The sequence below is a fragment of the Xenopus laevis genome, chromosome 6S (genome assembly GCF_017654675.1).
Source record: "Xenopus laevis strain J_2021 chromosome 6S, Xenopus_laevis_v10.1, whole genome shotgun sequence".
Taxonomy (NCBI): Eukaryota; Metazoa; Chordata; class Amphibia; order Anura; family Pipidae; genus Xenopus; species Xenopus laevis.
The window spans coordinates 117037225-117053161 of NC_054382.1; the positions used below are offsets into that span (position 1 = coordinate 117037225).

At 40.8% G+C, this 15937-nt stretch overlaps 1 protein-coding gene across 4 annotated transcripts in view; it reads left to right on the plus strand.

The window, feature by feature from the left end:
• The first annotated feature begins 3213 nt into the window (after window positions 1-3213).
• dpy19l4.S (dpy-19-like 4 S homeolog) overlaps window positions 3214-15937 on the plus strand; it is a 36422-nt gene continuing 23698 nt past the window's right edge. Inside the window, exons 1-5 of one of the 4 annotated variants that reach the window (XM_018223881.2) lie at window positions 3214-3369; window positions 5150-5346; window positions 7576-7689; window positions 11421-11545; window positions 13005-13095. In XM_018223881.2, the coding sequence (XP_018079370.1) occupies window positions 5334-5346; window positions 7576-7689; window positions 11421-11545; window positions 13005-13095 (343 nt within the window). In that variant the 5' untranslated portion in view covers window positions 3214-3369; window positions 5150-5333. Of the gene's footprint in view, window positions 3370-3424; window positions 3605-5131; window positions 5347-7575; window positions 7690-11420; window positions 11546-13004; window positions 13096-15937 lie in introns of those variants that run through there. The other 3 variants (XM_018223882.2, XM_018223883.2, XM_018223884.1) reach the window with 3 other exon arrangements.

The following is a 15937-nucleotide window of genomic DNA, read 5'->3' on the forward strand; positions in this document are numbered from 1 at the left end:
TCCAGCCGGAAATTTGGCTCCGTCATTGCAGAGAGAGCTATTGTATACGTGCGCTCATTGTACTAGCAATGTAGTCCCCCTTTGTCCTGCTCCGACGCTGATTTTTCAAGTGCAGAGCAGGAGATGGGGCGGAAGCAGCACCAGTATCGCCCTTGCCTTGTGCAATTTAGCATCTGTATTCGTAAATCAGTCCCAATGCCGACTGCAGCCTGATCATCTATCCAAAGAAAACAGACAATGTATGGCAGCCTTAAAAAAGAAGGTCAACTGTTCAATAACGTATGTTGACGAATGTACTGTATTCCAGTTCTCATTATTTATTTTGTATAGCATCCTAGTCTGGCTCTTTCCAGCCTGCTGTTGAAAACACTGTTGTCACCGGTCGCTTTTCTATTTATCTTCCATTTTCAAGACTGCTCCCTGGTTGCTAGGGTAATTAACCCCTAGCAGCCATAAAGTTTTCATTCCAAGCCTGAGAGCTGCAGATAGGGTTGCCACCTGGTCTGTATTTTACCGGCCTGGCTGGTAAAAATGATGGTTGATCATAAAGTTATTGATAGGGAAAAAAGATAAATATAAAGGAAGGCCGGTATTTTTTTCGAGAAAAGGTGGCAACCCTCGCTGCAGATTAGAACTGTTTTTCAAAACCATGAAAATTAAAAAAATTTAAGAGCAATTGCATATTGTGTGAGAATTCTGCTGTCTGCAGCATATAAATGGTTCATTTTAAGGGCAGAGACACACGCTCAGATTCTGGGGGGTTTAGGGCAGAGACAGACGACAAGATTCGGGGAGATTAGTCACCTGGCGTCAAATCGCCTATTCTTCGAGCGACTAATCTCCCTGATTTAGAATCGAAATCGCCGGCCGGCTAGAATGTAAATCGCCGGCGGATGGCACTCGGAGCGATTTGTTTTCTGAAGACGCCCGACTTCCAAAGAAAACGGACGAGGAGACAACTTTGGAAAACGAATCACTCCGAGTGCCATCCGCCAGCAATTTAGATTCTATCAGGCAGGGAGGCAGTTTGTGGAGATTAGTCGTCCGAAGAAGAGGCGATTTGTCACCGGGCGACTAATCTCCACAAACTGCCTCCCTGCCGGCTAGAATCTAAATTGCCAGTGGGATGGCACTTGAAGCTCTTTGTTTTCTGAAGTTGCCAGAAGTTTCCTTGTGAGGCAACTTCAGAAAACGAATCGATCCAAGTGCCATCCTGCTGGCGATTTAGATTGTAGCCGGCGGGGAGGCAGTTCGGGGAGATTAGTCCCCCCGAAGAAGAGGCAATTTGTCGCCAGGCGACTAATCTCCCCGAACTTCCTCCCCGCCGGCTAGAATCTAAATCGCCAGTGGGATGGCACTCAAAGCTCTTCGCTTTCTGAAGTTGCCAGAAGTTTCCTTGTGAGGCAATTTAGGAAAACAAATCGATCCGAGTGCCATCCTGCTGGCGATTTACATTTAAGCCGGCAGGAAGGCAGTTTGGGGAGATTAGTCGTCCCGAAGAAGAGGAGATTTGTCGCTGATTTTTCAAGAGCAGGAGATGGGGGCATCTGAATCTGAGTGTGTCTCTTTAATAAAATATTTGGTCGCTATGGTTACTGCACCCATCCAAGTTTCAAATCCCTCCTAGTCTGGAATTTATGAACTATGATTAAAAATCTAGTGAGAACTTCAGGTGGTTTCCTTACTGAAAAGTTAATGGTTAATCCCTTTCTTATGCCCCTGCAACCTTGTTACTACGTGGAATATATTATTGGTTGCCATGTGTAGCTTTTGAACCACAATAAATCCCACATTAGATTCATTCATTTGTCCTTGAGCGGAAGGGACGTCTATGCTGCTCCAGGTACGTGTGGTTGAAACCAGCAACAAAGACTGCAGCTATAGACTCCCGCCGCCCCTCGTGTAACCGTCCAGTCAGTACAGCAGCGTGTCGGCGATTGATTTCTCTGGCCTGCGGGATCCTTTCTTGCCCAGAGAAGCTCCCCCACCCTGCTAGTCTCATGCCGCTGTAGAGAAAGTCCCTGCCTTCCCTGTGAATATAATAGTTCTGCCTGCGCTCCCCGTGGGATCTCACTGCTGAATGGAGATACTATTGACTGATGTGGGGAGGGTTTTTTTTTAAACATCATGAGGGGAATGTTGTGCTTTGCTATGATTACATTTGGGGGAGATTTAGCTTTTTAAGTTTGTGTAGGACAGAGAGAAATCACTCACCCCAGTAAAATAAAAAACAAAAGCATTTTGTATCAGTAATAACTACCTGCTAAACTGTGTATTCCCATGGAGAATAAAACTGGTTATTAATGCTCAGATTTCACTCTTGATTATTTGTCTGGCCTGTGCTGCTGGACTTATCTGGTAGCTAAGGTCCAAATTACCCTAGCAACCATGCATTGATTTGAATAAGAAATTGTAATACGGATAGGAGAGGATCTGAACGGAAAGATGAGTCACAAAAAGTAGAAGTAGCAATAAATTGTAGCCATACAGAGCATCTGTTTTTTAGATGGGGTCGGTGACCCCCATTTGAAAGCTGGAAAGAGTCAAAAGAAGAAAGCAAATAAATAAAAAACTAAAAACTATAAAAAAAGAAAAAAGTTAATATAAAGGTTAAGGAGCACCACAATGTGTGCTGAGCAGGGAGACTGTGACACATCCCACGTGCATTCCTCCCAACTGTCCAATTTTCTGCGGCACAGTCCCGATTTTGATAGCTCAGCCTGCAGTCCCAGATTTGTTACTGAAATGTCCCGACTTTCTCTTTGATCTCCTGCACTGACCAGCTTCAAAAAGATACAAAGTTTCTAACATAATTGGCTTTTGGCAGAGAGCCCAGAATAGATACTAAGATACAGTTTAAGATAAGCAGGTCTCTTGGGAGAACTTAGACTCACAGCTTAAAGGGCAATTCACCTTCATTTGCAAAACTGTAATAACACATAAAAACCACCGAAACTTTCATAACCTGCCAAATTTTGTAAACCGGACCTAGTGATTAGGGGTGTGTCCACAAAAATAGGTGTAGTCAAAAAATTCACCACAAACATTTTTGTCCGTCTTTCTATTTGGAAGGTATGCACGTGGGAGGAAAGTAGCACAGGCAGATTACTGTAAATGTAAACACGTATAGTTTTATTAAGGTAGAAGTTTGTATGAAACAAAACATGATACTCCTATTGTGACACTAGTATTGCTCTGGTGCTTAGTGCTAGATACACTGACTGACAGAAAAGTGCAGATGTCTGACTGAGCAAGCCCATCCCTGTATAGGCGTTTGATTGAGGCTGCCTGCAGCAGCACTTCCTGCTTGTGAATTTGGCTTGGCTTCCCAGCATTGCACAGCACAGAGCTACACAGGACCGGCAGCAGGTATAATAGAGGGAATCTGGGGGGAAATTAACATTGGGATCTGTGTTAGTACTGAGCATGGTGTCTGCCTTAACTCTCTCCTGCTCCACGCTGTGGCTTTCCTGGGCTTATTTTAGCTGAAACTGTCTGCAATTCAAACTCTCTTATGTGTTTTGCTCTGTTTGTGACCTGTTACTGATATCTGCAGAATGCCTGTTGCTCTTTAGAGGCCTGGTGTCTGTGTTCTTATAAACTGGTATTTTATTGCTTTTAAAGTTTATAATGTAAACCTCTCTGCACTGCTCTACAGTTCTGTGAGAAGCAAACCAACCTGATGTTAAAGTATCTTGCCCAAAAGAGTTTACAGTCTACGGAAGGGATAACTAAACTGTGGTTCTCTAGCTGAAACTGAACTACAGCTCCCAGCTTGCTGGCTTGTTCGAGGGAACCGTTGGAGGGATGTTTGTTTGGTATAGACTATAGACAATGACTTTAGACAGTCCACTAATGTTCCCCTCCTCGCTGGGTTCTTATTTGGGGATTATCGCGCACTTTTGGGATCATTTTTCCACTAGAATAGCCAAAAAAGAAAACGACATTGGCTTATGTATTGGCTTATTATATATCTACTAGCACATTTGTCATTGGGTTTCATAGAAGAGGATATGGCAGCACTTTTGTGTAATGTATGTATGTTTTTATTTGTATAGCGCTCCTTGAGGGCAAAGCACAGTATAGCATAAAAATAAATTAATAGTAACAAACAAGGGGTCATTGAAATAAAAATTAACAATAAGTGCATTATTAGAAATACAATTCACATAAATATAAAATATAATTACAATACAGATTAAGTGCTCAGTGTCAAGGAAACAAAAGGCTAGAGGATCCTACCCCGTAGGGCTTACAGTCTAACTGGGAGGGTAACATAAAGACATAATTCAGAGGGGTATTAAAGTGCTGTAGGTTACAGTTTGTTACACTGTTATATAAGTGCCAGTTCCCAGTTCAGGTGTTATCCAGGTGTAATGATCTGATCCATCAGCCCTTGGTCTGATCTTGGACTATTGTAGTTAAACCATTGATGTGTGTCTTCATATTCACAGTATCTACCTGAATAACACATGGCCCAATTGATTAGATATGTCGAAACTTGATGGCACTTGAGCAAAGCACAATGGATGAGGCTACCAGCTTGAAACAAAATGTAAATCAGGAATGAGCAAATTGCAGTTGTTAAACTACATTTCCCAGCATACCCTTAAAACCCTCATTTGTCTTTGTGATACTAGGAATAGATATTGAACAATGGCTAAAGAGCCCACAGGTTGGACGTCCTTGAGGTTAATATTAAAAATACTCAATATTATTGTCACAGGACAGGTTCTGGATTTCATACCTGGGTTAACCATCCATTTAAGTTCCCATTCTGAGCAATCAAATCAGATTCTAAAAATCTGGGGATGCACCGAATCCACCATTTTGGATTCGGCCGAACCTCCAAATCCTTGGCGAAGGATTTGGCCGAATACCGAACCGAATCCGAAGGGCAAATATTTTTTACTTCCTTGTTTTGTGATAAAAATTCACTCAATTTCCCTCCCCACCCCTAATTTGCATATGCAAATTAGGATTTGGATTCAGTTCGGCCGGGCAGAAGGATTCGGCCGAATCACGAACCGAATCCTGGATTCGGTGCATCCCTATTCATAACATTAGAGTTTAGTTTGAGTTTTTTTTTTAAAGTGATTTATTACGTATGATGAAGATTTACCTCTCACAGGATTTGTCATGCCTATAGGTCTGCCTGGAGGATCAGCTTCAGAATTCCCTGCAGGATTTGTTCCACAAAATCATAAACTGCAGGTTGGGCTTATTTCCAAAATGCTCCTTTCAGAATAATATCGTATACCCATCAAACCGATAACTAACCAGTCACACGTACTGGAGGAACACGGCGCTGCCAGCTCATAATAACTGCCATAATGAAGATGAAAGGTGAGTAGTAAATCAGTTCTCTGCCTTCTTTTTTTCACTGTTAGATTCAGGGCCATGTACAAACATCCTTATCCATCACCCAATCAGATCTTTCATCAAAACATTGTTTGTTATCGGTAAACCCTTTATCCACAAAGCTCCAAATTATGGAAAGGACATCTCCCATAGACTACATTTTATCCAAATAATTAAAATTTTTAAAAATGATTTCCCTTTTCTCTGTAATAATAAAACAGCCTATTGGGTTTATTTAATATTTACATGATTTTCTAGTAGACTTAAGGTATGAAGATCCAAATTACGGAAAGATCCATTATCCTGAAAACCCCAGGTCCCGAACATTCTGGATAACAGGTCCCATACCTGTACTCACTTGTATCCATTGGCTATTTTATTTTTCATACATAACTAGGGTTGCCACCTTTTTAAAATTTCTTTACTGGCTTGTGGGGGGCGGGGACGCAAAGGGGCGGGCCGTGATGTCAAAATGGGTGTGACGTGACGTCAAAATGGGCGTGGCGTGACGTCAAAGGGAGCGGGCCGCGTCATGGACACTAAATGAACCACAAAGAAAAGGTAAGTTCAAGGGGATTGGGGGCAGGCCGAGGGCTCTTTTTAATGGTATTACAAATTTACCTGCAGTTACATTGCCGGTAAATTTGTAATACCGGCCCCGGCCTTGGCAGGTATTTTACCGGCTAGGCCGGTAAAATACCGGCCGGGTGGCAACCCTATAAATAACCCCAGGTCCCGAGCATTCTGGATAACAGATCCCATACCTGTAATCGTATCCACTGCCCATTTTATTTTTCATACATAACACAGGAAGGAAAGGGTAGTACATCAAATCCATACATTGTGAATAAGGCAAAGCTTTCATAAAGGATTTTGTGGGACACCTAAAATGACAAATTCATTTTGAACATATCTTTTGGTACCATGTAGATAGAGGTTTTGTAGTGTTTGCAAGATACAATGCAGCACACTATATAGTTTAATGGAATAAAAAATAAAGTAGCTGTACCTATGTTAAATACTGTCGTGCGGAGCAACAACTCCCATTATCCTTATCTAGCCATCTGCTGATTGAGGCTGATGGGAGCTCCAGTCCATTGACAACTGTACAGGACAGAATAAGGAGACAGCATGTGTATGAAGCTAGAAAGCAATCTATGTATGCATGTAATATATTTATTTAGCCGAGTAATGACACCAGGGGTAACCATTTAAAGGAACAGTAACACCAAAAAATTTAAATGCTTTAAAATAGAAGGAAAAGTTAAAACTAAGTAAGCTTTATCATAAATACACCCGTAAACCCTCAGCTCTGAGTCCTCTGTCAAAAGAAACATAACATTTATTTTCTTCTATTGTGTACACATGGGCTTCTGTATTAGACTTCCTGTTTTCAGCATAAACCTCCAGGGCTAGGGTTTGAGTATGCTCAGTTTGCAACTCTTTCCCTCTCCCCCTCCCTCCTCCCCTGCCTGCTGTAATTTGAGCCCAGAGCTATGAGTGAGTAGGGAGAGACGCAGGCAGTGATGTCACACCAAGCTAATATGGCAGCTGTATCCTAAACAAACAGAGAGAGCTTCTAGAGCTGTTTACTCGGGCATGGTAAAGCATTCTGAGGAATAAATATAGTGTTATAGCTTGCATTATTGTGGCTAATCTATTGGCAATAAGCTGCTTCTGTAGCGTTCCTTCTTCTTTAAACAAATGACAATATAATGTAGTGTTGCCCTGCACTGGTAAAACTGGTATGGTTGCTTCAGAAACACAGCTTGTTTATATAACATGTGTAGCCATGGGGCAGCCATTCAAGCACAGGATACACAGTAGATAACAGATAAATTCTGAAACATCCCATTGTATACTACAGAGCTTATCTGTTATCTGCTGTGTATCCTGTGGCTTTTCTCCTTTTTCCATCTTAAATGGCTGCCCCCATGGCAACACAGCAGCATGATTATATGAACTATAGTAGTGTGCTTGAAGCAAACACACCAGTTTTACCAGTGCAGTGTAACACTACATTATATTTGCATTACTTTTTTACAACACTTTTTTTTTTTGGTGTTACTGTTCCTTTAACAAAATCCAAAAAAATTCCGCTGCCTGTCCTGCCCCCTCTGCCGTATCTTTACAGATCCTATAAAATCAATCAATCAATCACTCATGAACATGGATTTCAGATGGATGATTACAAATTTAAAAATTTTAATTCAGGTTCCCAAGTGGAAGAACCGAGGCAAAGAAAACAAAATAATCTCACTGAAAAAGAGGAAACGGCAAACCATGAGAAAAACAAAGATAACGAGAAAAAAGAGAGGTTACAAAAGTGTAAGTGCATTAGACTTTCAATAAAAAGTAAGTGCAAATAATGTTGTAAAGAATTGCTTCTTGGTTGGCCAGTTTGTAGTTCCAAAAAAAGGTAATGCTGATATGCAACACTGAGCTCTTGATATAATATTACAAGTCAAACAAAAGTTGATGAACAGCCTCGTGTGCTACTAGCCTCTTCTATTGTCTAAAGCCCTGGTCTCTTTTGTACAGCAAAGATTTAGGGCTTTAGCACACGTACAGATTCTGGGATATTTAGTCTCCTGGCGACTAATCTCCTCTTCTTCCGGGTGACAATCTCCCCGAACTGCCTTCCCCCTGCCCTGCGCCTGCTATAATGATAAAATGCCAGTGCCAATGCACTCACGAAGCTTCGATTTCCGAAGTCACCTGAAGTTTCCTCGTGAGGCAACTTCGGGTGACTTCGGAAATCGAAGTGCCGCGAGTGCATTGCTGCAGGCTTTTTTATTTTAGCAGACGGACGGCAGTTCGGGGAGATTGTCGCCTGGAAGAAGAGTCGCCAGGAGACTAAATCTCCCCGAATCTGCCCGTGTGCTAAAGTCCTCAAGGTGGCCATACACTGAACGTTCCGCTTGTTTAGCAAGATCGCTAAAAAAACAGATCTTTCCTCGAAATGCCCACCTTGATTGGATCACAATGGTGGGGATACACACTTTTGGGGCAAGGACAGCGTCAGCATGGAGTCCTTGCCCTGATGGGATTTTAAAGCAAGATATCGTCTGGGTAGGCTTAGTAAATTTTCAAGCATAAGGCATATGTAGTAGAATCACTCACCCAAGTAAAGACGTGGCCCAGGTGCTCCAGCCCCAGGCCCTCAGCTCGGGGATCGGACAACCGTATACAAAAGGCATAAGTGTTGGTGCCGGGCACACTGGCAAACTCACGTATTGATCAGACAAGAAAAATAGTAAATTAAAAATGTAAGCTTTATTATATAGTCATCTCTCACCTGACGCGTTTCGTGTCACTAGGACACTTACTCATAGGGCCCCATAGACAGGCTAATAGGGTGCCTACGTGGTCAGTTAGCAGTTTTTATCAGCTGTGTGTAGGCCACCTTCAGATAATACATGGTCAAGTCTCTGACAAATAAAAGTACAGGTGTTTTAAAATAAATGAATACGTTCTAGAACTTACACATTTAGTGTAAACTAAATTAAAGAAGTAAACCATGTACAGACCATAGAGACCTGCTGCTCAGATCTTGCTTAAAATGACTTCAGAGTAGTGAGAGGGGTGATTTCTGCAGTTGAGAAGGGGAGTTTTGTTCAGGGACCTGTGGTTTGTATCTGCCTTTTCTGTTAATTCAGTGTAAACACATTAAGGTGTTGCTAGTCATGAAATTACAGGTACCAGTCGTAGAAAACCATTTCCTTTGCATATTTGGTTTAGTCTTTCTGTATGGTGCAACTGAATGGGTTAACAGACCCTTTTACCTCCTGGATATATGAACAAATACAACATACACATGCAGTATAGCTTTTGGAGGATAATGGAAATTGTAGTTGAGATGAAAACAGGCTATCTGCCACTCTTATAAATAATACTGCTGCCCAGGGAGCTCTTTTAGGAGGGGCCCCGTAAAACAACATTTTCTGAGTCCCGGCCCACCACACAGACATCAGCGTTAAAAACGTTAAACCACCTGACACAAGTTATAAAAAGTCATTGATGGTCAGGGCCCCCTTATTAGTTAAAAAGACAAAACATTGGCGCCAGGGCCCCCCCATAAAGTTTCTATAAAAACATTGGCGCCAGGGCCCCCATAACATTTTTTTTTTTAAACATTGGCACCAGGGCCCCCCATAAAAGTTTTTTTTTTAAAAGCATTGGTGGCCATGGTCCCCTCTTTACATGTTAAAAAGAATCATTGTGGCCCTAGAGAATATTTTTAAAACGCATTGGTGGCAGGAGCCTATAGAGTATTAAAATAATACATTGGTGGCCAGGGGTTTAATACAATAAAAAAAACCACATTGGTATTCAGTGGAACGGCTTCGGGTCTTTAGCTTTGGCTACTTTCATGACTTAAAATTCGACTCCTTTCGCGGCTTCGGCCTTTTTGCGGCTTCACGACTTAAATTCGAGTCATTTTGTGGCTTTGGCTCCGTTTGCGGTTTCGGGACTTCAGCGGTTCGGCACTGTTAAGGGGGGCCCAGCTATTTCGAAAAGTGCAGCACAGCTGACTCCCCTTTAGGCCCGGGCCCGGGAACAACAGCACCCCCTGTGCCCCCCTAATGGCGGCCCTGCTACTGCCATTAATAGTGAAGTCACTGTACCGTTTCTTACATTCTGTCGCATGCATCCTCCGTAGTTAACTGTCTGTAATCTAATGCCACAGGTTACTTTGGCCTCTCACATTACACAAGCCAGTGGGAACCTTCTCACAGAGCAGATGTATTTAATGGCTCAGTCCGGTGAGCAGGAACCGTACAGACCGTTCATTGTGCACCGCAATTAGCTGTAGCTCAGCCCACAGCCGAGGGGAATTGTGAAGCACAATCATTTCATTTGATCTGCTTTTTTAAAAATCCTGGGAGTTTAATGTCTAATAGGATCCTCTGTAAGTCTCCCAACAGAACACTTTGCCTATAAGCCTGTTGGCTTCCATTTAAAAAATAGCTCAAATGCAATTATCAGAGACTGTCTTGTCTTCAAATGCGCGAATGAAGTATAAGCTTTAAAAGAAGTACAAACCCTATACATAGGAAAGGTTAACCTTCCAATACATTTTGCCAAATTGAATACATTTAGCATATCTTGAAATCCTATTGTGCATATTTATCTATGTGGAATGGTATATTTGGTTTTTCTGCTTGTTTGGATCAACAAGGCAGCTGACCAGATAAGGGCCAATTAACTGCAATCTCAACCTATTTCAGAAGCCACTCTAGGAGGTCTATAGAGTGATTAAAGGGCTCTATTCAGCCAGAATCCCCCTAAAGCTATTAGATATGAGTTATTGGCATTGTCCCTGTAAGTAACTGCATTTCAGACACCATTCTATGGTGGCTCATGTCTATTTGTGATTCAAGTAGGATTACTCTCTCTTGGAGGATTGTTCACCTTTAAATTAACTTTTAGCATGATGTAGAGAGTGATATTCTGAGACCATTTGCACTTGGTTTTTATTTTTTTATTATTTATGGTTATATAGCTTTTTATTTAGCAGCTCTCCAGTTTGCAATTACAGCAGTCCAGTTGCTATGGCCACATTATCCTATCAACCATGCATTGAATGGAATAGGAGACTAGAATATGAATAGGAAATGACCTGAATAGAAAGATGAGTAATAAAAAGTAGCAATAACAACAAATTTGCAGCCATAGAGAGCATTTGTTTTTAGACAGGGTCAGTGACCCCCACTTGAATGCTGTGAAGAGTCAGAAGCAGAAAGAAATAATTCAAAAACTATAAAAAAATAAATAATGAAGACCAATCAAAAATGTTGCTTAGAAATTGGCATTCTAGAACATATTAAAAGTTAATTTAAAGATGAACCACCCTTTTTAAAAGCAGCAAGTCCTGGCCAACATTGTGGCATTGGTGAGCCATGGAAAGATATCTTTCATGGTTTTGATTGCCTCCATCTTTAAAGGAAGTTGCTTCTTTTGCCATTTATTTTATCAATATACTCAATGCATTTCTTTACTGGTCAGGTATTTACTCTGTTCTACATGAGATGAATTCTGCACTGTTGTCTCCCCAGATATTATGCTGAAGAGGTTTACAAAACTTTTCATTGGATGCCTGGGGGCAGTTATAAGTGGCATGATGTATGCAGTTTATCTTTCCACCTATCATGAGCGCAAGTTCTGGTTTTCCAATAGGAGGGTAAGTTAAGGGGAAATGTTATTGGTATAAACATGCATGTTATAAAGGAACGGTAACACCAAAAAATGAAAGTGTTTTTTTAAAGGAATTGTTCAGTATAAAAATAAAAACTGGGTAAATAGATAGGCTGTGCAAAATAAAAAATGTTTCTAATATAGTTAGTTAGGCAAAAATGTAATGTATAAAGGCTGGAGTGACTGGGTGTCTTACATAATAGCCAGAACACTACTTCCTGCTTTTCAGCTCTCTTGGTTTCCACTGATTGGTTACCAGGCAGTAACCAATCAGAGACTTGAGTAGGGGGGCGGGCACACGGGCCATAACTATTGCTTTTGAATCTGAGCTGAATGCTGAGGATCACTTGAAAACTCACTGAGTAAGTCAGATGGGACATACCGGTAACTGTTCAGTGAGTTTGTAATTGATCCTCAGCATTCAGCTCAGATTCAAAAGCAATAGTTATGGCCCATGTGCCCCCCCCCCACTCAAGTCTCTGAGTGGTTACTGCCTGGTAACCAACCAGTGTAAACCAAGAGAGCTGAAAAGCAGGAAGTAGTGTTCTGGCTATTATGTTACACATCCAGTCACTCCAGCCTTTATACATTACATTTTTGGCTAACTAACTATATTAGAAACATTATTTTGCACAGCCTATCTATTTACCCAGTTTTTATTTTTACACTTAACTGTTCCTTTAAAGGAATGACAATGTACTGTTGCCCTGCACTGGTAAAACTGGTGTGTTTGCTTCAGAAATACAACTATAGTTTAAATAAACATGCTTCTAGTAGCCATGGGGCAGCCATTCAAGCACAGGATACACAGTAGATAACAAATAAGTTCTGAATTATCCCATTGTATACTACAGAGCTTATCTGTTATCTGCTGGGTATCCTGTGCCTTTTCTAATTTTTCAGCTTTGAATGTCTTACCCCATGGCTACACAGCAGCTTGTTTATATAAACTATAGTAGTGTTTCTGAGTCAAACACACCGGTGTTACCAGCGCAGGGAAACAGTGCATTATACTGTATACTAAGTAGAGATTCCAGTTCTGTATTCACAGTGAGTTGAGGAAAGGGCTTTTTCACTGTAGAGGTGGAAGAGGTGAAAGAGAAGAGAAGAAGCTCTAAAACGAAATTGAATACGTTAAGGTCAATGTAATAAAAGTCTCAGCATTTGCACCAAGTGTAGGAACCAATGGCAACCAGTAAGCAGGTATTGTTTACTTGTCACCTGTTTAGAAGCAACAAAAGGTGTGTTTAATTTTCAGCTGCACCATAAACTAATACTGGATGATTCCGGGCAATCCTGGACTTTCATTTATCTCGTTGCCTTACTTAGTATGTTAAGCAAAGCCCGGAATTTCTAGATAGTTGCAGGACAGCCAAGCATTCTTAAGATTTTGAATCCCTTTCTATACACCCAGAGCTACATGATTTTTGTGTTTTGCTTTTCAGGATATTGAACGAGAAATTACGTTTCAGGGTGCTGGCGCTGTGTATTATTCCTTCTATAAAGACATGCTGAGGGCGCCTTCATTTGAGAGAGGTACAAAGTGATATTGTTTTTTCTACTCCTACCTCCATCTTTTTGCTGATTTTATCTGCTATTTTTAATTTGCTAGAAGGAACAAAAACAAATTTGAATGTTTCCACGAATGTCTGTCTGTGTTTTGTTCTTAAATGGGTTTAATTATCTCTTAAGAAAATGATTTGTTTCTAGAGGTGGATATGTTATAGTATTCTTCGGCTGATTATATCAGCATGCTAACAGAATATCCTATGTCAATTTCTTTAAAACGCTTTCATTTTTTGGTGTTACTATACCTTTAAAGTAGGGATGCACCGAATCCAGGATTCGGTTAGTGATTCGGCCAGGATTCGGCCAGGATTCGGCCTTTTTCAGCAGGATTCGGATTCGGCCGAATCCTTCTTCCCGGCCGAACTGAATCCAAATCCTGATTTGTATATGCAAATTAAGGGCGGGGAGGGAAATCGTGTGACTTTTTGTGACAAAACAAGGAAGAAAAAATGGTTTCCCCTTCTCACCCCTTATTTGCATATGCAAATTAGGATTCGGTTCGGTATTCGGCCAAATCTTTCATGAAGGATTCGGGGGTTCAGCCGAATCCAAAATAGTGGATTCGGTGCATCCCTACTTTAAAGGGACATGTACCCCCTGATAATTTCTCAGAAATCACTTTTGCAATTGATCTGCATGATATCCTGACTGAGGTGATCAGGACAACTGGGTTATTTAAGGGACTGTATACAGACTCAGAACTTAAATTGGATAATGTAAAGGTTGTGAAGATTGAATTAACTGCGTTTGGCCTATATGAGTAGACATTCTCTCCAGAGAGGTTTTTTATTACCTTTATTAGTGGGGTTACCACACTGAAACGGTGGATGTGTTTTTGCACTTTTTATTAAGCACTTATGTATCTGGATATTCGGCATCAGGAGTTTTCTTGTTTGCACTTCCCCACAGAATATATTTTTAAGACGCTTTGTTAGTCCTGCAAGGTGGACACGTTTAGTGGGAGTTGCAAACAAACACTTTTTTCTGCTTTTAGTTAAAGGGATACTGTCATGGGAAAACATTTTTTTTCAAAATGCATCAGTTAATAGTGCTGCTCCAGCAGAATTCTGCACTGAAATCTATTTCTCAAAAGAGCAAACTGATTTTTTTATATTTAATTTTGAAATTTGACATATTGTCCGTTTCCCAGCTGTCATGTGACTTGTGCTCTGATAAACCAGTCACTACTTACTGCTGTACTGCACGTTGGTGTGATATCACCCCCCCCCCCAGCAGCCTAACAACAGAACAATGGGAAGGTAATCAGATAGCAGCTCCCTGGTAGATCTAAGAACAGCACTCGATAGTAAAATCCAGGTCCCACTGTGACACATTCAGTTACATTGAGTAGAAGAAACAACAGCCTGCCAGAAAGCAGTTCCATCCTAAAGTGCTGGCTCTTTCTGAAAGAACATGACCAGGCAAAATGACCCGAGATGCACCTACACACCAATATTACAAATACACTTGCTGGTTCAGGAATGAAATTTTATACGGTAGAGTGAATTATTTGCAGTGTAAACAGTCTAATTTAGAAATAAAAACGACATCATAAAAATCAATACAGAATCCAAAAAAGGGTCAGACTGTCTAATATCAGCGGTGTAGAGGTAGGAAGGAGATTTGTAGAACATTAACACTATTTGAGAGGTAAAATATGTCAACCATGACTGGAGCATTAATTCACAATGAAACACAGATTATCATCCGTTTTTGCTATGTTTGCTGTTACTTTTAGTTGTGGCTTCCTGCCTGTTATAAATAACCTACGCTGGGACACTAGGAACTAATCTGGTTTCTGTATTAAAATGTACTACTTCCCCATAAAGAATGCAACTAAAAGTGCAAGGAATTTGAATAGTGGATTTGCAGGGCACCTCTGTAAAAACCATGACTCCGAAGCATCCATTATCCAGGAAACCCATTATCCAGAAAAGTTCTGAATTAGGGAAAGCCATGTCTCCCATAGACTCCATTATAATCAAATAATCCAAATTTTTAAAAATGATTTCCTTCTTCTCTGTAATAATAAAACAGTCCCTTGTTCTTGATCCAAACTAAGATATAATTAATCCTTACTGGAAGTAAAACCAGCCTATTGTGTTTATTCAATGTTTACATGTTTTTCTAGTAGTCTTAAGTGTGAGAATCCAAATTACGGAAAGATCCATTGTCTGGAAAGGCCCAGGTCCCGAGCATTCTGGATAATAGGTCCCATACCAGTGTTAGTTGTTTTGCACAGGTCACTTGATGCCACAGGTTGTTGTAGTGCTGTCAAAGCTGTCCTGCTGGAATGAGCTAAGCCTGAAGAAAGATATACAAGTCTGTGACCCTCATTTGAAACGACAATGAATTTTAAGATAAGCTGAGTGCCACCTCACGTTGCTGCAGATATTTATGTGGTTACTATTAGGTCTCTTGCCTAGTACTAATGCTAATGGTATCTGTGCATTAGGCAGTGCGACAACTAATGTCAAATGTTGTACTGTATTAAGTTCACAATTAATTTAACTTTGAAGAAAACAGAATGAATCATTGGCTTAATGTGGAGCATTGTTAGTAGCTGGCACTATGCCATACCACCCCTGGGTATACAAGCGATGTTAAAATAAATTATAAATGAATTATGTTGTATTTCAGAAGCAATTCCTCTCTCTTCCTTCCTATGTCTTCATTTATACCAGCAATTTTAGCTCTTAGCCTCTGCTTAGATGGGGCCAAATTATCCATGTTCCAGATGACAGTAACAGAGTTTAGCTCGTCGCCAGTCAGAGATAAACATCAAAACATTTAAGTCCCCATAGACAGA